We start from the raw sequence: 22910 nt of genomic DNA, 5'->3' as shown, positions 1-22910 counted from the left end.
AGGCATAGAAATGAAATTCCACTTTTACAAGCTGAAGGCGCCAGTCACACACCTCAAGGGCCTGTTTCATTGGAGGACACACTGGTCAAGCTTTGGGGAACCGTCCTGCACAACGGCCGCTCTCTAGTTATGTCAGCTGATCAGCTTGCTGCGATTTCGAAACGTCTGTTCATAAAAATAATAGCTGGCCCGATAAATGAAGACTTTTCAATAGGTTATAGAAAATGTCCCCTTTCATTGAATTGTCTCCTAGTGGGAAGAACCAGCAGGAAAGCAGGATGTGGTGGTTCTAACGCTGGCCCCTGGCCATGTGGCCTCGGGGGTGGGGGTGGTTTCTGACCTGTCCCCAGCCTGAGCTTCCTCTCTCTGGCCCCCCAGCTAGAGGGTCTTCTGACTCCCGGCTGTCTCATCGATAGAAGTGAAAGCTTAGGTGGGACGACCCCTTCCTGTCTTTTCCATCCGCGGACCCCAATCAGCTGCGTGCCTCTGGGCGAGGCAACTCGTTTGTTTCAGTTTCCACATCTGGAAAGGGCATCCATGGTAGGTGTGTTACCTGCTTTACAGGCAGGTTTTTGAGTCAAGGGAATAAAAGGACGTTGAGAAACGATAAAGCACCACATACGTCCTTGGCTTCCAAAATGGTGTCACCTCCTCCGCCGCCCCTCTCTCTCTCGTCACCCTTAGTGACGTGAACTTGACATTTCTTAATTGGTGCTTTTGGTGTAGGCTCCCGGGCTTTAGTTCAGAACAGAGGAAAGGAAAAAAGTAACGGAAGTGTGAACGCAGAGGAGCAGGAAGGGGCGACAGTGCCCCACGTTCACCCAGGTGAGCCAGCAGCCTCCTGAAACTGCTAAGCAGCATTTCTGCTTAATGTGCTTACGCCGGGGCGCAGTCCGGGAAACGGCTGTTGCATAACCCCCGACGCTTGGCAGGTGCTGTGCTGTGCCCACTTACAGATAATACCCCCATTATTTAAAAAGAAAGGGATATTTCAAAGTAGACACATTTTTCAGCTGAATCACACAGTTCTCTCTCAGCGTGCCCTCGGCCTGCAGTCAGCTCTAGTTTTTCAGTTTTATTTTATTATTGTTTGGAATACATTTCTGGATGACTCTTTTAAAAAAACAAAAACCAAAAAACAAAGTATCTCCAACTATGTTTTCTCAAGAATAAACATTTTTTTCCCCTAACCTATGCTTGAAAAAAAATGACCAAATAGACTTACGTGAGAGTAAGGAAGGAAGGAAGGAAGGGAGGGAGGGAGGGAGGGAGGAAGGGAGGGAAAAGGGAGGAAGAGGGAAGGAAGGGAGGGAGGGAGGAAGGAAGGGAGAAGGTATGAAGAAGGAAGGAAGGAGGGAGGAAGGAAGGGAGGCAGGGAGAAGGTGTGACAAAGGAAGAAAGGGAGGGAGGGAGGAAGGAGGAAGGGAGGAAGGAAAGAAGGAGGGAAGGAAGGGAGGGAGGGAGGGGGGAAGAAGGAAGGAAGGGAGGGAGGAAGGGAGGGAGGAGGGAGGAAGGGAAGAAGGAGGGAAGAAGGAGGGACGGAAGGGAGGGAGGGAGGGAGGGAGGGAGAAGGTATGAAGAAGGAAGGAAGGGAGGAAGGAGGGAAGGGAGGGAGGGAGGGAGGGAGGGAGGGAGGGAGGGAGGGAGGGAGGAGGTAGGAAGAAGGGAGGGAGGGAGGTAGAAGGTATGAAGAAGGGAGGAAGGGAGGAAGGAGGGAAGGGAGGGAGGGAGGGAGGGAGGAGGTATGAAGAAGGAAGAAAGGGAGGGAGGAAGGAAGGGAGGAGGGAAGCAAAGGAGGAAGGGAGGCAGGGAGGGAGGGAGGGAGGGGGAAGGTAGGAAGAGTGAAGGTAGGAAGAAGGAGGGAAGGGAGCTTTCTCCTTTTATTTATTTGCAATGCCAGGGGGATGTATTATCACCAGAGTTCTGAAGTCTGCTTCCTTAGGGTGACCTTGAAGAATGGCCACAGAGCGCAGAGCCCAAAACGTCACATCGATTTAGCAACTGCGTCACCCAAGCGGCCCACGAGTGCGGTCACAGCCCCTCTACCTCCTCGGTCTGCCCCTGCTCCCGCTCCTTGTTCTCAACGGAGAGACTGAAATACCAGTAGATGACGGCCGGACCACATTTAAAAATAGAACTCTGACGCAGCATCTGCACAATCAGCCCAGAAAACCCCCCTATTACCTAAGGTCATCAGCCCAAAGAACAAGTCTGCTACCTATATAGCAGATTTGGAGGAAGCCCAACCACTATCTCTAGCGACCAGTCCAGGATGCCAAAGGGTAACAGCTGCGAAGGTGGCTCAACATGACCAGAACCTGATTAAGGACTGGCAGATTCCCAGCTGCCGTCCTTGCTTCCAGTGTCGGTCCAACCAGAGAAAGTCAAATATGCACCCCTAAAACTCTCACACAGAAGGCCACACGTCTGGCTCGTTGGCCTACCCATGGCCAGCAAGGCCCATTGGGGCTCACCTGGGGCCCTTCCCTCCTCTCCCGAAAGCTCCCACCCCTCTGCCTGTCAGCCGATGCCGAGAGCAAGCCACGCGGCCCACTCCCCTGCTGCACAGCAAGCTATGAATAAAGCTATGAATAAACAGCTCCCACCCATTTTCATCTGGTTGGTCTTCATTTATTGACACTCAGCTTGTAACACCAAAAAGGCTGGTGAAGCTCGGAGCTCTTAACTGTTATTTTGATAAAGAGGGAAGCAATCAGCAAAATAAAACACATAAATCAATATTTTCTAGTATGTCTTCAAACCAGTAATTCTGAAAGATGAAAATAGCTGTTTTGTGTAAAAGGATTCTCCGGCTACCTAGGTTTAGGAACTGCTGGGTTAAATAAAGTAAAAGGGATTTTTATTCTTCTTTTACGGCAGGATTTTTGGAACCTGTTGTATGCTAAGGTGTTATAAACTGACGACGTGGCTACTACAGTCTTTCGAAATACAGTTGAAGAGAGAACTTATTTAAGAGTGGAGCACTGTTTTTTCATTTAAACATACTTGGAAGTGCTGATAGAGAACATTCTGAAGATCACTTTAGCTCTAATATCTTCTAGGCTTGTAGGTTTACGGGGATTATGACCTATAAATAGCACCATAGTGTCACAAGGTATGATAGTCCCTGTACGGCTCTCAGGGAAGATACGAGTAAAATGTTGCCAGCACTAGAAAGCCAATACAGAAGAAACGTGGTCAACCATCTCTTTAATTGGCTCTTCTAGTCATTCTGGGCTTTAAACAAATAAGAGGGAGTCCTTTATACAATCAAAGGAAAGTTCTTGGCCTAAATGGTACCGCATCTTAATCAAAAATAGGTTAAAAACAAAGACTGGCTGCAAACGTAGCAGGTCCAGAAGAGCTCCCTCGACACCGTTAGGAATGTTGGACTTCACTCTCTCAAGGCCGGGAACATGACGGTGACCCACGTGAATACCCTGGGTTCTCTTATCCCAATGTGCCCAGTTAGGCGAGGTCCAAGGGCACGGGGAGAAAGAAGTTTCTGGCGCGGCTGACAACCGAATTCATGTCTCTTCTGATTTCCAAAGATGCAGATCCAAATGCGCCTTCTTCTGAGGTTTCTAACGTGCATCCAGCCACTCGCTCCTCCCAAAACGCCTCAGGGGGGCACCCAGGACTACTTGTGCCCTCCCGGCCCGGTGACAGCCCAAGGGAAATCTCACCTCCACCACAAGTTATAAAGCGTGGGGTCTTGGTGGGCCTTTGCACAGAAGCCAGGTGCTTTCTCACTGGGGTGGGCCCTGTCCTGTTTGAGCGGGCAGCTCACACCTCCTTCGCAAGGTACCTCACAGCTGCGTGGCTAGTGCTTCTCAGCAAATGAAGTGGAAAGAAGACATCCAGGCTCCCCAGCACTAGAGATGTAGGCTGCGGCAGCGGCATGCCCACAGGCCGCACGGCAACTTTCCCGTTTCAAGTGTGTATCTGTCGTCTGCACGCTTTAAACTGAACATAAAGTGTGTGTGTGTGTGTGTCTATAGTTGTCTTTTAGAGGGGAACTGATTTCGGTGAGATTTATTTCTGGTTTGAATATATCTCCTCATTTTCTCTCTTGCTCCCCTCGCCATCCCCTGCAGCGAAAATGCTACGCGCTAGTCTGAACGGGCACATTTCCTTTCGCACTCGGCAATGACGGATCCGCAGGCGATGGCCGCCGTCCGCCTCTTCTCTGCCTCCTCTGTCGCCTGGCCACTTCCTCTAACCCACCGAGGACTCTGACCTCTTACTCATCCACCGTCCCATGGGTTGTCAAAGCATCCCGATGAGACGAGCAAGGGAAGGTATAATTACGAGTACTTTACAGGTGATTATGTCATAATAACGGGAATTTTCCCGACAAACGACCCTACCAGTGTTCAGTCTCCGGACTGAGTTTTTGTGGTGTATTAGGGAAGCCACCGGCTTTGAAGCCAAAATAAGTGAGATGGGGAGTCTCGGTTTTCTGAGACCACGGGGAGCGGCCTGGCGTCTGCGGGCTCAGCGAGGGCAGAAGGCGCACTTACCGGTCAGGAAGTCAGGGTCGGGGGTGGGCTCTGAGATCTCCTCCAGGCACTGATTCTCCAGGGGCACCGTGGCCACCACCAGACCATCCGGCAGTTGCTGGTCTAAACCTCGAGCAAAGTTGTTTTGCCTAGAAACAGAGGCAGACCTTCGTTTCCGAGTGTTCAGGTGAGACGCCCACTCCTTCGGCAGCGATCTGTATCTTGACCCACACGAAAAACATCCCCCTGGGCCAAAAGGGCCCCTGGCTCTGAACCGCACCTAATGTACGCGCTGGAGGCGGACATGGGTGTGAGAGGCGGAGCGAGGGCCGGGGGAGATGGGAACAAGCCAGACGGAAAGGTGTACTCCAAAGAGAGAGGCTGTTCTTTCCTCCCATCCCTGCCCCTCCTCCCGACCCGCTGTGCATAAGGCCCGCATGCGCGGTGTCCTTTCTAGATGGCAGAGAAGACTCCAGCCCCCACAAGGCTGGGTGTGACGCTCACCGCTTGCACCTGTCCCAGGCTAACAGGGGAAATATTAGCAAAGTCTACTGTCTGTAACAGAAAGAGCAAACGGCTCCAGGAACTGGCTTGGAAATGGACCATCAGTTTGCTCAGGAGAGTCCAGGCTCAGGTTGCTATCAGCTGCTCATGCACATTATGACACCTTTTCAAAAAAGGCTTTATTTATTTATTTTTAGAGAGATGGGGAGGGAGGGAGAAAGAGAGGGAGAGAAACATAACATGTGAGAGACAGCTGCCTCTTATGAGCCCCCAACCAAGGACCTGGTCCGCAACCCCGGGCATGTGCCCTGCCCGGGAATCAAACCGGTGACCTTTCGGTTTGTGAGACAACACCCAACCCACTGAGCCAGACTAGCCAGGGCCACAGGACAAGACTTTCTTCCCCAGTGTTATCTTCTCCTGGAAAGCATGGGCTCTGAGGAAGATGCATTCAAACGGCCTAAGGCCAGACAGAAACAGGGGTCAAACGGAGAAATCTCCTAGAAATATTCTCAATCAATGGTTTGAAACATTTTTGCAGGAATACTTTATACTCTTAAAAATAACTGAAGGCTCCAAGTAGCTTCTGTTTATGTGGACTACCGTTATCTACATTTACCCTATTAGAAATTGAAGAATGTTAAAAATATTAATTTCTTTGAAATTTCAATAACAAAGCCATTAAATATTAATATACTTTATAAAAATGATGAGAGGAGTATCATTGTTTAACATTTTTCTGCATATTTTTAAAATGTCTGATTTAGAAGACAGCGTGAGTCTCACCTCTGCATTCGGCTTATTACAACACATTGTTTGGGTTAAAATATCTGCAGAAACCCAGCCTCTATGTATTTGCAAAAGGCAGGACTCTGGCTGCCCCTTGGAAGGACCTTGGGGACGCTCCGGGATCCTTGGGCCACACGTGGGGACCGCTGTTCTAGACTAACTCACACACCAATTCTTCTACTCTGAGGGAAGAGGGAACCTGAGCATTTTGCAGTAGCTTCCGAGGAAAGTCCTGCAGTCGCTGCCTGGGCAGGACAAAAATGCAGTTCGCACTTCACTGTTCACCCAGAGGACGCGTGGCTCTCACACTCTGGAGAGAAGGACACAGACTTGCAGAGACTGTGGCCCACACTGACCTTGCTCCAGGATGTAAAACTCGATGCTGACGGAAGCGCTGCAGGGAAGGGGATGCAGGGCGGCCCTAACTAGTCGGTTCCACGGACACGGAGCTCACCTGAACGTTCCTTTCAGCACTTGCCCTGAAGCGACTTCCTTGGAGTGGTTGTTGTAACCAAAGAACATCTCCCCAAAGAGGGTCTGGTTCATGGGAAGCTCCCGGCTTTCCCCACAGTCTCCTCCCTCAGGGCAGGTCTCCGAGATGAGCTGGCAAGAGCGTCCATCCACACCAAGCTTGTAATCCTCAATGCACCTAACAAGGTGGAAAACTCGAGAAGTTACTCCCTCCGTGAGCTTGGCAGCCCACTCAACCCAACAGGTTGGGAGGAGGTGCCTTTGGGAGCGTGCTGAGTGGCTGGACACTACGAATATCCCCATTTGATCTTTGTCACCTTTATTACGCAGTTTCTTAAGCCTGTAAACCAAGTCCCCTCCCACAACGTGATCGCACTGAGCTGCTGACCTTGCCTGTGCAGGTGAATGCTTTCAGGGCTTTGCAGCGCTTCCTCCTCTAAGAGTCTGATTTGCCAAGTAGGTCAGGGGAGGGATCACTGGAGATAAAACTTGTAGATGGACTAATACATTTAAACCCCAGATATTCTGGAGCCTTCCTTCAGAACCATCTATATGGCTACAACGTCCCTTTGTTTGGAGGGTAAGTAGGCAGAAGAAAAAAAAAAAAAAAAGGACACTGTGCCTAAGAAATTAATGACCTTCTAACCTGGTCCTGTGACGAGTCAACTAAAGAACTGGGAAGACCGATCATCTTCCGTCTGTGTTCTGTTTGAATGTATCCACACACAAGGTCTACCCATATTAACGTCCCCGCCTGCCGAACCACACAGACGCCAGGACGTGGAGTAGGGACCTCGCTGACGTCCTCCCCATTAACTGAGTCCAGCCACTCTAATGGAAGAGCAATCCTGATGTTGGTAAATATGGGTCAACGACCCCTAAGTCATTAGCTGGACCTTATTTGTAGTTACATTGAGAAGACTATAATTTGTTAGCTCAAGTAAGAATTATTTTGATAAAGCCGTCATTTAAAAAAAGGATATTGATTTAGTTTGGGCATCACCTTAGAAATATACAAGATTTTGAATTTGTGGATGTTCAGGGCATGAAAACACATCTTTTATTACTACCTACGGTAATTGTTGTAATATGATAAAGACTCTGTTCTATGTAGAGGAACAATAATCATAGTTTTAGGTGGTCAGAAAGAACATCGTAATGGCAGCGACACTGCCCTTACGGGGAACCTTGGGTCAGCGGATTCAACTCTTGCGCTTCCGCTTCCCCGTCCGTAAGAGCGCTTCTGTGGGCGGTTGAGAAGGCCAAGTGAAACAATGGACGCACAGAGCGCCGTTGTGCCTAGCACACAGCCCCCAGCGTTTCTATCATTAGTAGGAGCAGCGGCATGGATGAGGCCCATGTTAATGCACTTGAATCCCTTGTTCTCCCCATTTTCCATTTACATATTTGTGTGAACAAGTGTGAGCAGAGCTCTTTAGTTCTAAGTGCTTGTGACTTGGGTCTTACATAGGAATCTCACATCAAGGACTTCTCTGTCAGGCTATAGCTAGCCGTTTGTAGAGCGCGAAAAAAGCGGGTACTGAATTCTGACTGAAATGTGAAAGAAGTGCCGTTAGGAACCTTCTGCATTAATCTAGGCAACAGATGTGACTCGAGACTCACAAAAGACACGATGGCACCAGCCTAGGTCTGCGACAAGATGGTGAGGTGGCTCCATTCTTGAGCCATAATGCAGTGTTTCTGGAGAGCATTTTGAAGCCAGCTGGCTCCCTCTCAGTCCACTGTGAGCTTCTGGACAAGTGTCCCCTTCCACATGGCCCAGTGTCCCCATTCCTCTGTCTTCCTGGACCTGTGTCCACCTATAAACTCCTTTGTGGGCAGAGACCGGGTCTTGTACCTAACACCTAACTCAGTTCTCTGCACAAGCTAGGTGCCCCAATATGTGTTTATCAAATAAATAATGCTATGCAACTTTGGCTGCATTCACTGCCTTTAATTGAAGTAGGTCAACCATAATGATAGCATTATAGAGACATGAAAATTTAGATCAAGCTTCTATTTAGGGAATGGGACTTTATACGAAACGGAATGTGAAAATGGCTCGGTTGTGAAGACATAAAATAAAATGGAATAACAATCAAGTGATATTACTATTCCACCAAATAATCTTTTCAGGATTCTTCAGCAAGAACTGGCTTTTAGCAACCATCTCGCATAGTTTTATTATTATCAACACTGATTTTCATTGCAAGCCTATTGGATTGTGAGATCCTTGAGGGCAAGAACGACATGTCATCCAGGTCCGCAGCCCAGTGGCCAGCACAGGTGTGACGTAAAGGAAGCACCCTCCCTGACACACAGGCAAAGGGTGGGGGAGGCAGGGGGAAGGGGAGGCAGGGGGCGGGGCGAGGGGAGAGGGCAGGAGGGCAGAAGGGAAGGGGAGGAGAGGTCAGACAAGGAAACTAGGGGTATAGAAGAATTGGCCCAATTTTTACTTACTTTATATATATATATATATATATATCACGAACATGTCATTAAAAATAATTCCAGTCAGTGGGGTACAGTGCGATTTTGAGGGAGCTAGACACTTTTTATGGAGGGTCTGAATTCTAGTCCTAACCTTCCCACTCACCAACCCCCCAGCCCTGAGCCAGTCAGCCGGCCTCCCTGCACCTTAGTCTCCTCCTCTGTGAAATGGGCGGCCTCGCCTGCCCTGCCCTCCCCAGTGAAAGGAGCTGGCCCACAGTCACGGGCTCTTCCCACCGAGGACTTGCTATGTCGGGGCAGGGGTTGGGGGGCGGCCGCACAAAATGCTGGGACTTTAGGGGCAGAATTTAATTACGCTTCACTCCTCCAAAGATTTTCCCCTCCTCTCCTTTGGCAGTTGATTAGTTTCACACACTCTTTGCCAAGCTTTTAGACCACGGAAAAGGCTGTCACAAAACACTTAATTAACAGCTCCCCAAAACACAGCTGGAAAATTCCGGTGTCAGCGGGCACTGGCTGTGGCCGTTTTCCTCTTCTCCAGGGGAGGGACCCGGCCTCCCCTGAGGGTCCTCCCTGTTCTGACTTGAAAAGCCCTCCCCTCCCAGGCCCACAGGCTCTCCTCCCAGAGCCTGAGGGCCGGCCTAGGGCGCCCAGCTCATTCTGACATTCTTCACTAGTTTCAGCACAAACGCCCCCCATCCTGGCATAAAATAAAACATAAAAGACATAAGGCCCTGGCACACCAGTGAGCCTCACGGGCGGTTCCACTCACCCACAGAACATGAAGATGTTGTACAAGGCTGGGTCGTCCGGGAAGGGCGCCACCTGCTGGAGACACAGCTGCTCGCAGCCGCCATTGAAGCCGTCCGAGCAGTCCACCCCGACGTGGCGGTCATAGCAGCCAGAGCTGTCCTTCATGGGGCTGAGTCCGGACGGGCACTGGCACAATCAGAAAACATCCGCACAGGTGGGTGAATCAGGGGACTGGGCTCTTTGGACACTGGACTGGTGCTACTGACCCTGATTTTAACACTCAGCCTTGAAACCATCCACATTGGCAAATGATACAGAAATTTCCCACCATGTTGGACTTCCTTTAAAAGCAAGTGACCTTTCTTGACATCTGGCTTCTTCTCTCTGGGCACAGATCACACACATTTGCATTAAAGCCGATTCTTCCAAACAGGCTGGAAGGGAGCGTGGTGGCAAGACAGAGCGAGGTGTGCAGGCACCCCTGCTCGGCCCCCGGCTGGCAGAAGTGTGGCCGCGACGGGCCAGAATTAAAATGCAGTAGTGGGGATTCCTTTGGGCCAGGGCAAGGGGTTGTTGCTGTTTGGATTTAGTATTAATAGGGCTTTTAAGTGTCCAAAGCACTTTGTCAACATTGGTGCCAGATACCAGGGGTGGAGGGAGTGGGCGGACGGAGCCAGGGCATCCAGCCAGAAGGAGACAGTGGGCTTCTGTGGCCTCGGAGGGAGGTCTGACTGCTGACCCAGTGGGAGTGGCCACTCTCACGACCTCCCTGCCTTGAGGACGCCCTGCGGACGACACCGGGCCCTGAGTGCCCACGGATGTTTCACTTGGGCTGCATTCCAGGGCCCTGGACATTGTTAATGCGAGACAATGAGCTTTTCTGCACTGCCGTGGGGCCCCCAACGAGCTCCCCAAGAATGACGGCAGAGGAGATAATCCGGGAAGACACGTCAGCCAGAATCGCGGTGGCGCGGTAGCAGTCAGAGCGCTCACACGGGGCCTCCCTCCCCTTGCTCCCTGCACATCCGCTTGGGGCAAGCAGGTGACTGTGCCCATGTGACATACGAGGAGAGCTTCACGTCCCCAAAGCCGCACTGCCGATCGCAGTGGGACCACGTGGCGCCCGCGTGGCGGCTGCCCCATCACCGGCTCCCGCCGGCTTGGGCTCCTGCGCACAGCCACGTTCACCACTCACCAGGCCCCTAGCGCTCTGCTGGGAGCTGTAGGTGTTTCACCCCATGGCACCTCCGCTTACCCTCGGCAGGAGGCGTGGCAAGCAATAACCAGCCACCGCATGGCCCTCTCACTGCCCTGGGCTCCACCTAAGAGCCAGGGACTACGCTTTGCCATCCTGCTTCTGTCTGTGCAACAGATCCCGCACACGTGCATTACAGCGGGTCCTCTCCAGCCGGCTGGAAGGGGGCAGGTGACTTGCCGGGGGTCAGGCGGCACGAGGGTCAGAGCCGGGGCCTGTCTAGATCTGACCTGCTTCGAGCGGCCGTGCTGTGTGCAGTCAGCTAGCAACAACCCCCTTCTCCAAAACCAAAACCAAAACCAAAACCAAAACCAAACAACTGTAGAAACTTGGAGGAACGGGGTTCACACCTGCCCTCTTGTCCTGCCGTCTGGCTGCCTCTTCCTCTCAGCTGCCAAGCCCCGTGGCCTAGAAGCCCGGCTGCTGCAGCCTAGGTGCACCCCGAAAACCCACCTCTCCTCCTCCCACGTCCCAGCCAGAGACCCCAGCAGGAGGTGCACTGTTTGCTGACACTCATTCCGCATTTCCCCCACAAATGGCCCCCCAGTGGGCCTGCCAGGCTCCTGCCAGTCCATCCCTTCTCCCTCTGAAGGCGGCCAGTCTGCGGGAAGGCGACAGCATCTCAAGAAGCTTCCAGGGGCTGCCTCGTGCTGTGCAAGCCCAGATGTTCCAGATGACGGTAAACAAGCAAATGAGGCAGCTGAGGGTTGCGCCCCACGTGCTGTCAGCCCCTGCCGCCCCACTCCCTTGGCCGCCCAGCTGCCAGGCCAGATGCACCACCAGAAGGGGGCCAGCGTTGCCGCTGCGGGGCAGCCCGGGCCAGGGGGGTCGGCACTGAAACACAGCCGCTTCGTTGGAATGAACTGGGCCGCAGTGGTGGCCACTTCTTTTTCTCTCCTCCTTCCCTAAAGCGGGGACAGCGCCATCCAAGCGGAGGCAAAGCCAGTCCTACTGCTACTCCCTCATGGGACTACAGTCCTTGTGCCAGCTGGCTATGTCATCTCCTCCAGGTCCTGCGCCCCAACCCATGTCCTCAGCTACCTGCTCCCCTCCCGAACGCCCGATCGCGTGCAGCTTAGACGGAGACGCCACCAAGCGAAACTCAGGCGGGCTTCGCTGCAGGATTCCAAAGTCCAGCACGTCCATCCACACCTGGCTGGCCCCGGTGTCTCGACGACACTGGTGTGCCAGGTTGGACCGCCTGATATTTATATCGTCTTAGGAGATGTGAAGAGAAGTGCGCTGGCCTGGATTTTGCCTTTCTCGTGAGCAAAGTTAAAAATAATAACAGCTCTTAGGGACTAAGCAGTTCACCATGCAGGACAGTCTACATACATTACCTTCAATGCCACCAACACAGGCAGACTTTTTTTCCTGTCACTTTACAGAAGGCCAAACTTAACCTCAGAAAGATTAGGTGGTAACTTGTTTAAGGTCACAGAGTGGGGAATCAGATATTTGACCTAGATCCGTCTGACCCCGAGGCGCATCCAAGTCCCTTCCACTCAGCCACGTTGCTTCTCGAGTTTGAGAAAATCTGGGTCCCCTGGAACCCCGATTTATTTGTGTCAACCAAGTAAAACAATCCTGTAGATTCGCTGTTCATCTGTCTGGCTGTTTTAAGAAACTCCTGGAGCATATTCTGAAATCAATTATGGATTTATAACTTCAGCCTATACTCTCTCCTCTTTCACACAGACACAGATATGCCCCCCCCCCATAGTATGGTGCGTGTATTTATAGGACAAAACACTGCAAACTGTCCAGAGCAATGACCTTGAACGGAAGGCAAGATCCCCCATTACCGAAAAAGATGCAATTATCTTTATTTCACTGTGACTGACTCCGGCTGCGGTTCAGTTAAACATTTTGAAAGATTTCAAGAAGGAAAAAAAAAGCTGAAGCCGAAAATAGCGTTTTCTTCTTAACCCTTGTTGAACTAGGACCTCCACTCCCCCAGGAGGGTAACCACGTCACTGTCCCACGGGGCAGTTGGTTCTGGCCCGCCGTTGCATGGGCTGCTGTAGTCACATTCTGGGCCCCTCAAAACCTCTGTTCGGACACAAAGGAAGTGCAGGCTCCAGACCACGCCCCCTTCCTGGAAGTGTCTGCAGCCCGAGCCCAGGCTCAGGAGGGAAATCCTGCCTCCAGGAGGAGCCCGTCTTTTCCCTTCGCCCTGCTGGCCATTCTCTGTCCCGGCACGCGGACGCCCCCTTGAAAGAGAACCGTTTGCTCAGGCCCCCGCCCCAAGGTCGTGCTCGCTTCGCATAGGTCTCACTGAGCAGTCCCGGCGCCTTCAGAAATCACAGGCTCAACAAGAAAATTCTCTGTATTGTGGCAACAACCCTCCCTCATGCAGAAGGTCTAATAAATGAGCTTAAATTTCAGTGACCTCTAAAATATACAAGGTTAATCACCTTTCATGAGATGATCGTGGCTTCTTCCCTTATCACTGGTCTGAGGCATCATTTGCTAATGAGCTTAAAATGGGTTTCTCCGTTCAACTCCTTTTCTTCACCCTCTTTCCCTGCCTTTTCTACCAATGGCTTTGAGTTGATGAATTAAGTACTTCGGGGTCTAGACCGCTGTCACCCAGCCTGAAACGCACACACCTGAGCGCTGGCGGCGGGCGGAGGCGCTGCTGGCAGAGAGCACCGGGGACGGACGCAGAGGCGTGCTCGGAGCCCCGCGAGAAGAGGAAGCCTCCCTGTGCCTCAGCCTGCCTCACCTTACCGGGGCGAGTCACAGAACCTGCCGCCATAATCCCTACTCCAAATGCATTCTCCATTCCTGCACGGCATTCCAACTTCTTTCCCAAATAGCAGTCTCTCTCGAATTTTTCACACACTCTGACGTGGAAGCCTGAGCCAGTCAGGGCTTCTCAAAGGGAAAAGTGCGATGGAATCAACCTTGTGGGTCAGCTCCCGGCTCCCGATCCCCCGATAGCAGCCAGTCTCGGGGGCACACTCTGCCGCTTCCTGTCCTACGGAGGAAGAGAGGGGGTCCTCTGTAATGTTCTCTGCACGTCTGTGCTCCGGGAGAGGTGAAATGACACTCGTGGTGGGAATCCACTGCGGACAGCGTGTGACAGAAGGGCGGCGGGGTCGCCGGGTGATTCAGAGCTCCTTAGAGCATCCTGATCCGGCAAGGCAGGCCCTGCGTCCCGTGCGGAAGCTGGAGGGCGGCCCCCGCCCTCCCAGGAGCAGCCGCTCACCTGAGCAGGCGCGCCACAAAGCAAGGGCACGCGGGGGCGCTCAGGATGAGCCTGACGACGAGGAAGGGGCCGTGCCTCAAGGGCTGTCGGCCATGTTTTAGCCCTGGAAATCATTTCCAAACTTTCTTATTTGATTTTATTGATTTTTAGAGTCAGAGGGGAAGGGAGGGAGGGAGCGAGGGTGGGGAGAGAGAAGAGAAAGAAACATCAGTTTGTTGTTCCACTTATTTCTACATTCACTGGGCGGTTCTTGTCTGCGCCCTGACTGGGGATCAAACCCGCAACCCGGGCGCATCAGGACGATGCTCTAACCAACTGAGCCACGCGGCCAGGGCTCAAAACTTTCGAAGTTTCATATTAATCTTCAGGAGGTAGGCTTGGTCAGAATATGGATGCCCTGGCTGATGCCGGGGGCGGCTGGGCCACAGTCCTGCCTGCCGGGTCAGCTTCTGCCCCGCCGCCCTCTTCCTCCAACGGCCCCCACGGACGCCTGCAGCATAATCTTCGGAACCTGTGAACATGTAGCCTTATATTTGACAAAAGGGGCTTTGCAGGTCAAGTGAAGGCTCTTGAGATGGGAGATTATCCTGGATTACCCAGGTGAGCCCATGTAATCCCTTAAAAGTGGAAAGAGACCACAGAAGAGGAGAGCCGGGGACTGCAGGAGAGTGGTCAGGAAAATGCAGCGCGGTGCCTTGCAGGGTGGAAGAAGGGGAGCAGGAGCCAGAAAAGGTGGGCGGCCTGTAGAAGCTGCAAAAGGCAAGGTAATGGATGGATTGTCCCCTAGAGCCTCCGGAAAGGAGTGTGGTCCTGCTGACACCTTGATTCTAGCCCAGTGAGACCCATATTGGACTCTTGCCGACAGAGCCGTAAGACATAAATGAATGTTGCTTTAAGCCATGGATCCCGCGGTAATTTGTTGCAGCAGCAACAGGACACTAATACCATAACTTCGCAGGACCCTGCGGGGCTCCGCAGACCAGAAAATGGATGCCCCGTGCCTTCCAGGCAGGGACTATGACACGCTCGCCTCGCCACAGGGGGGCAAGGGTGGAAGTGGGGCCCAGTGATCGGCAGTGGGGGGCTGGCCTCTGCCCTGGGAAGCCGCCTGCCGGGTCAGCAAACCCCGCTTTTGGAGGGTGTCCAGGTTTGGAACGGAGCGACAGCGGCTCGGCTGGCCCAGGTCTGTGCCTTTCACGGGCACTTGTTTCCTGTCCTCAGAGGCCATATAAACAATAGGGCAATTAACTGGGCAGCAATTAACCCTGTGGGAGTCCATGCAGAACTGAGGAACGTGTTCTGCCTTCCGAGGAAGGAAGGTTGGCAGCGGAGGTGGAGCGGCCCCCGCCCCCCCGCCCCGTCTGCCGTGTGCTCGACAGGAGAATGAGAGGTACACTCTGTCTCTTCCCACACGCTCCCCCAGGCTCCTGAAGGGCCACTGGGTTCTCAGTCCTTGTGCTCTTTCTCTTTTCGTGAACACATGCCTTCTCCTGAGCAGCCTTTCAGTTCAGCACCCAGAGAGCCCGATGGCAGGGTTCCTGTGTGAAGACAAAGGACAAAGGCAGCTGGCACAGCTGATGGCTTTGTCCTGGGCCTACGTCCAGAGGACAGGGGACCACTCTGCCACACCCCAGGGCTTGGGGACAGCACTGAGGCCCAGGGGAGTCAGGTCAGCTCAAAGTCAAGACCCTAACCTACTTCTCAGTAGGGCCACAAGAGTCATGATGCGGCCCATCAGCTCCCGGCCCATCAGCCCACCTGCGTCAGGGATCCTGTGCTTCGGAGCCAAGGGAAAACAGTCTGCTGAACGCCTGCCAGTCAGCCTCCCCCCACCTCCCCCCAGGGTGGACCAGTGACTTCAAAGGATGCTAATAGCAAGCCCTGGTGTCGTAGGGTGGCTCTCTGCAGTGGCTCCAACTCTTAACTGCAAATGCACATCCATCAGAACTACTCCTGCTAGTTTTCTCTCAGAGATCACAGTGTTAAACGTACAAGACTCCATCTGCACAGCTCGACGCCAAGGAAGAGGGGCTGCGTCACCGACTGAAGGCTTTGGACAGGCAGACCCGCAGGGCCTCAGGAAAGAGGCACGGAGCAGGAAGAGATGGGGAGTCTATCTGTGTGCACATGCGTGAGCGCGTGGGCACGCTCAGACTCGCGGGGGGCTGGCCTGGGGGGGGCGGAAGGATGCCCACGCCTGTGCATCAACAGCGTTTTAGTACGAAGAGTGACCTAAGAGAGGAGTGTCAAGCGATAGGTTGAAATCTGGATGAAGAAATGCAGGCTGAACAGTAAAAAATAAATAAAAATATAAATAAGTAAGTTAATAAAAGTGTCTCGCCTGGGACTGCATTAGACAGTGAACGTGCCTCCTGAGGGACCGAGTTAAGAGCTCATCGCCGAAGACACCTGGAAGGGGACTAGCCCCAGGGAAGGGGTGGGCACTGACCTCCAGACGGCCTTTGGGAGACTCAGCTGGGAGGGCGCCCTTCTCTGCCTGTGTCCTTAAAGTCCGCCCTCTTAACCGCCCCCTCCCTCGACAGGTCTGCCAGGCTCTCCGCCTCACGGGCCCTTAGCTCTCTCTCTTTCTCTTTTCTCTTCTTCATCTCTCTTTTTTCTCTTCTTCATCTCTCCCCCTTCTCTGAGGCATCAGGCTCCTGTCAACTCTGCCCGATCTGAGAACGTCTGGGAGGCCTTAGGGCTGAGATGAGAGAGCCCCACCTGGCCTCCAGGTGCATGTCCCTCTCTGAAGGACAACGGCTCTCTGAGCAGAGCAGGTGCCCAGGGACGGGGAAGAGGACGGTGTGAGTGCCGGGACCGGCCCAGCATCCTCACGGCTGGCCCCTGCTCTGGGTGCCCTTCTGAGGGCATAACTGCCAGGCTGGGAAGCAGGGCGAGGCCCCCTATCGCCCCAGGGCTGGGAGCTCCGGGCCCTGCCCTGGGGACACTGCCAAACAGCGTGTCTCCGTGAACCGCCTCCCCCTCCTTCGTGCCCAACTCCACGCCTGGCTCTCCCGCCGTCCTTGTCCGCCCGCTCCCTCTCCTCTCCTCTCCTCTCCTCCCTGTGGGGGTTGCATCTCCCTGCCCCTGAAAGAGGAAAGGGCTAGAAGCATACAACAGTGTCGTGGGCATGAAAGTGACAAGATCAAGGCGCGCCAGCAGCGTGTGGTTCCATCTGCTCCTGTCCCCATTTACTGGCCCGGTCCAGCCAGGCCTCCTGTCACGGCACGGGAGGTACTTAGTCCACTCTAGTCCACACGGCCGTTCTAGTCCACAGCTTCTCATATTTCACACGTAGCCAAAGTCCACACACATAACAAAATAGACGGCCACCTTTGGTGAAGTAGGGGTTCCTTGTCATGGCCTCAAACAGGATGTATTTTAATTTTTTCTCTACCGTTGTTGGCATAATTTACCCAAGTAGGTTTCTCCTAAACTTTCCTATTACAAACAATGTGATTTGACTCTAGACACAGGTAGTTCCCCCCACCAAAATTTCCTATTAGAGTAAGTATAGTATATTTCCTATCAGAGTCAATAATCAATGTTAAGCAGTTAAATACTTCTCAGATCATTTGCGGGTGTCCCTCACCAACTAGACTGCAACAGGAGAGAAAGAATCAATGTCTATAATTCGTGAGATTTCTCTTGGATAGCTGCAGATCACCGAGCAGGTGCACCGTATAAACTTCTTGACTTACTGATGGGTGATTAGCTTCTCACTTCTGTCAAGAGAAATCTCACAACCTGGATGCGGTCACCACGAGGGAGGACTATTCTCGACCCTCTCTTCTGTACGTTGGCACTGTGTCTGATCCTGCGCCGCGCCCCCACTCCCGCCCCCGTTACGAGCTGGCCAGAGCAGACCTACCACACAGCCAGTGGAGTCCAGCTTGCGATCCGAGATGCAGCGGAAGTTCTTGCTGCAGCCCCCGTTGTCCTTGCTGCAGTCGCGCACGGGCCCGAAGGAATCCAGGAGAACCTCCAGGCTGTCGAAGGAGGACGAGGTCATCAGCTCCTCTCTGTGGGGAGAACAGCGGGAGAGGGAAGAGTCATGGGGACGCCACGTGCAACAAGCAGCCAGCGCCCCATTCCACGTGCCTGCCTAGCCAATCCGGTCACGTCTTCCTCTCACAAAAATTCAAGATCAACTGTATGCTGAGCCTTGGACTGACAAATTATAGACATTCTCCACATCTGGGAATCGAGCCAAGGTTGTAACGCCTGGTCAGAGAAGGAGGTCTCAGTTGGGCTAGGAAATTAACATATTATTGCCTGTCAGTCCACAGGGAATGTGGGAAATGCTTACCAGTTCTACTTTTACGGTCTCTCCCCATGCCCAAGCCCTGGGGTGTGCAATATGGACCCAGACAGAGTGGATGCCGCCACTGCACGGCGGGGCGGGGGGATGTGAAGGCAGCCCGCCAGCTTCTCTCTTCGGCTGGTCAGGATCCCTTTCCCGGCACCTCGGCCCTTCAGGCGGGTTCTCACTCAGCCTCCCCAGCCAGGTCCGGGCCTCAGCAGCCCAAGGCTGGACTCACCTGACCTCCACGGCGTCCTCCATCACTGTCATGTCCGTTTTGCACTTCGCCGAGGGATTGATGGCCAGCTCGGCTGGTGGGATCACAAAGCTCTTGCTGAGGGGCAGCCACATGCCCTCCCCAAGGGTGTAGGTGAATCTGCAGGGACACCCAACGCCAGGTGGTTAGGGCAGGGGGACAACCGCCCCCTGGGAGGACCTGGCACCTTCTCAGCCCTCGCGTCCTCTGCAGAAAGGAGAGCCAATGGCCACTTTGCGGGTGAGATGATGGAGTGTGGGGGAGGCAGAGGGCCCCCCGCGCGCACACCCTGCCATGGCACCCACTCGTCAGCTGTTAGAAGCGGTTTGTTTTGTATCAAGTCACAGGAAACCGAGTTCCAGATTCCTTCAGATCCGAAGCCGGGCTTGCCCTGCCTTAAGTCGGATATAACGGGAAGCGTTTTAATGGAAGACTTGCTGCCACCCGCTGCCCCAGCCCTCGATTTTCACGCGCGCAGCGGTAGTGACGGTTTCTCTCTGGGCCTGGAGGAATGCTACCCAGGAGAGGAGGAGGAGCGCTCCCCCCTACCGGCTTCTGAGTGACGGGGACAGGGACTCTGAAGCACCGAGCCAAGCAGGAGAGGAGGGGATGAAAGAAACAGGCCCAGAGGTATTCTCTGGCGCCCTCCTCCTGCCCTCAGCTAATGGCCTTAACTTTCGAGCTAGGGAAGATTTGGGTACTTGTTCATTCCAGTAACACAGGCTAAAAGGAATAAAAGAATAAATCAGCATTTCAAGGGAGAGCTTAGAGAGACCGTGAGAGATTATTTGTTTACTTATTCATTTTACTTCAAAGGCATTCAAGGGCTCCGTGTTCACAGTCAAACCTAGTCTACAGATATCAGCCAGTGTGGGTGGGACATCCCAGGGCTGTGGCAGCCAGGTGGGCGTGTCCCTTTCCAACCTGGTGGGGGGAGGGGCACCCAGCAGGAGGGTGCGTGCCACCCTGCAGAGCCCTGCAGGGCTCCACGGGCATGCTGGTCCAGAGAACCACTTCCGAACCCGCTCCTTTCTCTCCAGAACCCGCAGGCGCCCCGAGATGCCCGAAAGCCGGGTAGGTGGTGTGAGCTCTCGTAGGAGAAACGTAGTCCTCTCTAGAATCTGGCCACGGAGCGCGCCCGCTGACCGAGGCCCGCCCACTCCCTGACGTCAGTCCTTGGCACGCGGGCAGCTGTGAGAAAACAGGGGCCCGGGAGAGGCAGAAACGCTGAGCAAGCGGGAGGCGGCCAGGGTCTGGGCGACCTCCTCCACTCACCGCCTTGCTCTTGGCCCCTCACTTCTCTGGCCTGCGGGGCCAACCTCTGCATTAGGCAGCTCTGAAGGAGGCGCTCAATTCTCCCATCCACAGGGGCCTGAGACAAGAGGTGGGCAAGGTGTGTGCAGGCAGGGGGCTGCACCAGGTGAGGGAAGCCCGTCGCTGGGGGAACAGCAGGTGAGACCCGCCACTCAACTCTTATGTAAGCAGCTGGCAAACTTGTAGGCCTGACAGCCCTTTTGATGCGCGCGTCATCCGGCAAGATCACGGAGCCCCTGTTTAGGGCAAGGAATTGCCCCAAGGTGCCTGGATTCTGGGATTTTGAGGGTAAATGTGGGATGGAGGCAGCAATGTGCAAGTTGTTGCGTTCACGCTGCATTTTGTAAAGAACGTTCTTGAAATGGCAACATTTTCACGGGGCCGCTGATGCTGCGTGTCTCGGACTGTTTCACAGAGAACATGTCCAAGTTTTAATGGTGCCAGGGAGGAGAGCGTTTATTGGGACACAGAGTTTTTGTTTTCTCTTTTGGTTTTAAAATTAGACGTTTCGCACTGAGGCCCAGCAGCAAATCTGTGGCCTGTAGCTTAGAATTTATGTAACAGGTTTTAGGGAATGGTTGGCGGTTCCAGCACTTGCTGATGGTGAATTTTTCTTTTGGAAGAGAGCGGTCCATGTCCATCTACCTCCGTCTTCCCTTCCTCCTCCGCACGCAGTAATATTTCCAAGGAAAAAGCAAACTATATCTGTCCTCAAGTGAAACTGTTAATGGTACCTGGGCCCACAGAACAAGGTCCATTTCTCCAAAGATGTCACTTCGTGCCCCTACAGTGCAATCTGACTCCAGTCCCTACAGATGCCCTCAACTGTCACCTCTTTGCTTTAGTTCCTAGTATTTCTTCTTCCTGAATTTTCTCCCCTTTCTTCTTTCCTGGAGTCCCACTCATTTTAAGATTCCGTTCAAGTCCCGCCCCTTCCAGGAAGCCCTCCAGGACCTTCACACTCAACTGTCACACTGAGCAAAGGATTCTCTCCTCTGTGCACATGCACTCGGTCCCTGGCTGCTCTGAGGTGATGAATTGTGCCCATCTTCTCAGGTGTCCACCACTCAGAAGAATGTGCTCTCTTGGATGGCAGAGGACAGTGCTCTGACACCATCTCTGGCCCAAAAAGATCACTGTATACATATTTATGGACTAATCAATAAGCAGACCTTTCTTTGGTTTGCCCAGGTTTCTGAGGGTGATCTCTGATTTCAAACATAGAGGCAGAAGCAGTGGTGAAGACGGTCCCTCCTTGAGAGCAAGATGTGGGTGAACCTCGGGGCTGGAATGGATTTAAGGGCCAAGGAGGATCTGGGCTTAGCATTGGGAAGAACTTCCAAAGGGCACAGCAGCTTCTGAGACATGACACTGTGCCAAGTTCATAAGGAAGACAGTGTCATCTTCCCCCTCTGGCAGGGTCAAGGTGCAACCCTGCAGGGAAAGCCAAGTGAGGCGTGGGGTGAGACTCGCCTTTACTGAGAACTCTCAGAGGGCAAGTGTTCGGTGGACCTGTCTCCTTCGGCCTCCCAACAGCCCTCGAGGCTGGGCCCCCTTTTGCACATTTGTCTCCTAGTAGATCAAGACATTCAGGAGCCCCTCGTCGGTCACCTCCCTTAACTGGGAAAGAGCCGGGTGGGTCTGATTCTCCAGCGTGGCTCTCCGCGGCTTTCCAGCCCATGCTGGCTCATGCCCATGAAATTCTAAAATTTCCTTTTATCTGCAAAATCTAGTAACTCCGAACACCAAATATAGCACAAGCTGTCAGAGGAAAGCTGTGTCCTGAAATCTCATCTGTCCCTCATTCATGCCGATTTGGCAGGAACAGCTTCAAAAAGCCACCCAAGAGAAGATGGGTGAGCATCTGGAATGCTTTCCCAAGCTGGGCCTTCTTTCACGACAGCTGGCGGGGACCAGCACAGTTGGTGGCTCAGCGGTAGGCTGAGTCCTGCGCACGGCCTTGTTACACCAGAGCTTGAAACTTCTGCTCAGATGCAAATGCTACCCAGAGAGCAGCCCTACTGTGGCTGGGCATGCAGGGGAACATGGGAAAGTGGACAAATCGCTCATGGCCTGGCGTCTCCCCTCTGTCCCAGAGCCGGCCATTCCGGGAGGAGGCACGGGTCCCTGGTGGGCAGGCACACGCTCGGGAGGAGGGTTTCTAAGGTAGAAATCTGGTCTGAAGTGATGCCTGCCACTGCAGCGGGGTGACTTGAGCCACCAGGAAAAGGGCATCTTCAGCACCGGACTGGGCTTAACTAGAAGACTCAGTTTCTCTCCTTGGACCCTCTGAGTATAGCTTAGACCTTCCCAGACTCTTCAGGATTGCATATCACCAAGGTAAGGTTGAGGAGCAGATCTTCCCCTATCCTGGTTCCAAGTCCTTAGGAAATAGCTGAAACGATCATCTACAGGTATTTGTTGAAGACTTACTGTGTTCAAAATTTGATATTAAAGACGTATACGATATTACTCTTTCCCTCAGTAAGACAACCATTCCATTGTAGAAACAAATAGGCAACTTAAAGTAAATATGAAATAAAATCACTGACAAATAAGTATTACATCCAGTGTGTTACAGAAATTTCGAGGGAGGAGACCTCATTGTGGATTGAAGGCGCTCGAGAGCAGTGTGTCTCAGCCCTGAGTGCAGTTGAGAATTACCGTGGTGCTCTAAGAAACCACTCAAGCCCTGGTCCCCCCTCCCAGAAATTCTGGGTGAACTGGTTGGTGCCAGGGAAGATCACTGGTCATTTTAAAACACTGTGAGGGGTCTTCTCACCCTGGAGGGTCAAGGCGGGAGCATAATGCTTGGATGAGACCACAAATCCCGTGAGGTTGGGGACTACCTCAGTCTTGCTTGTTTGGTCACAGCTACAGCCCCTGAAACCATGCCGCATGATGGCAGATGCTCCGCAGACGCTGAGTGTAGCTGAGACGTGGTGCAGACCACGGCAGCGGGCGGTGCCTGCACCAGGAAGAGCACGTGCATTCTGGCTGGAGGAGGGCGTAGGGGCAAATGCACAGAGAACAAAATATTCAAGTGCTGGGAGCAGAGCATCACTTAGAAGGCAGCTGAGAATGGAAGGTTCTATAGG

General features: G+C 53.2%; 1 protein-coding gene across 2 annotated transcripts in view; it reads right to left on the bottom strand.

Annotated features, from left to right (window-relative positions):
* The window catches only part of ASTN1 (astrotactin 1), a 267008-nt gene that overhangs the window by 60130 nt on the left and 183968 nt on the right, over positions 1-22910 (bottom strand). For both annotated transcript variants that reach the window (XM_054587723.1, XM_054587724.1), the window contains exons 10-14: positions 18481-18618; positions 17811-17961; positions 9490-9656; positions 6250-6444; positions 4524-4651 (exon numbers count right to left, since the gene is read on the bottom strand). In XM_054587723.1, coding sequence (XP_054443698.1) covers positions 4524-4651; positions 6250-6444; positions 9490-9656; positions 17811-17961; positions 18481-18618 — 779 coding nt within the window. The remainder of the gene's footprint in view (positions 1-4523; positions 4652-6249; positions 6445-9489; positions 9657-17810; positions 17962-18480; positions 18619-22910) is intronic.

Source organism: Pteronotus mesoamericanus, unplaced genomic scaffold (assembly GCF_021234165.1).
Source record: "Pteronotus mesoamericanus isolate MK-2021 breed Mesoamerican mustached bat unplaced genomic scaffold, CSHL_Meso_final scaffold_1186, whole genome shotgun sequence".
In the NCBI taxonomy this organism is placed as follows: domain Eukaryota; kingdom Metazoa; phylum Chordata; class Mammalia; order Chiroptera; family Mormoopidae; genus Pteronotus; species Pteronotus mesoamericanus.
The sequence above is the reverse complement of the archived record's forward strand: the minus strand, read 5'-3'. Positions and strand labels throughout refer to the sequence as shown.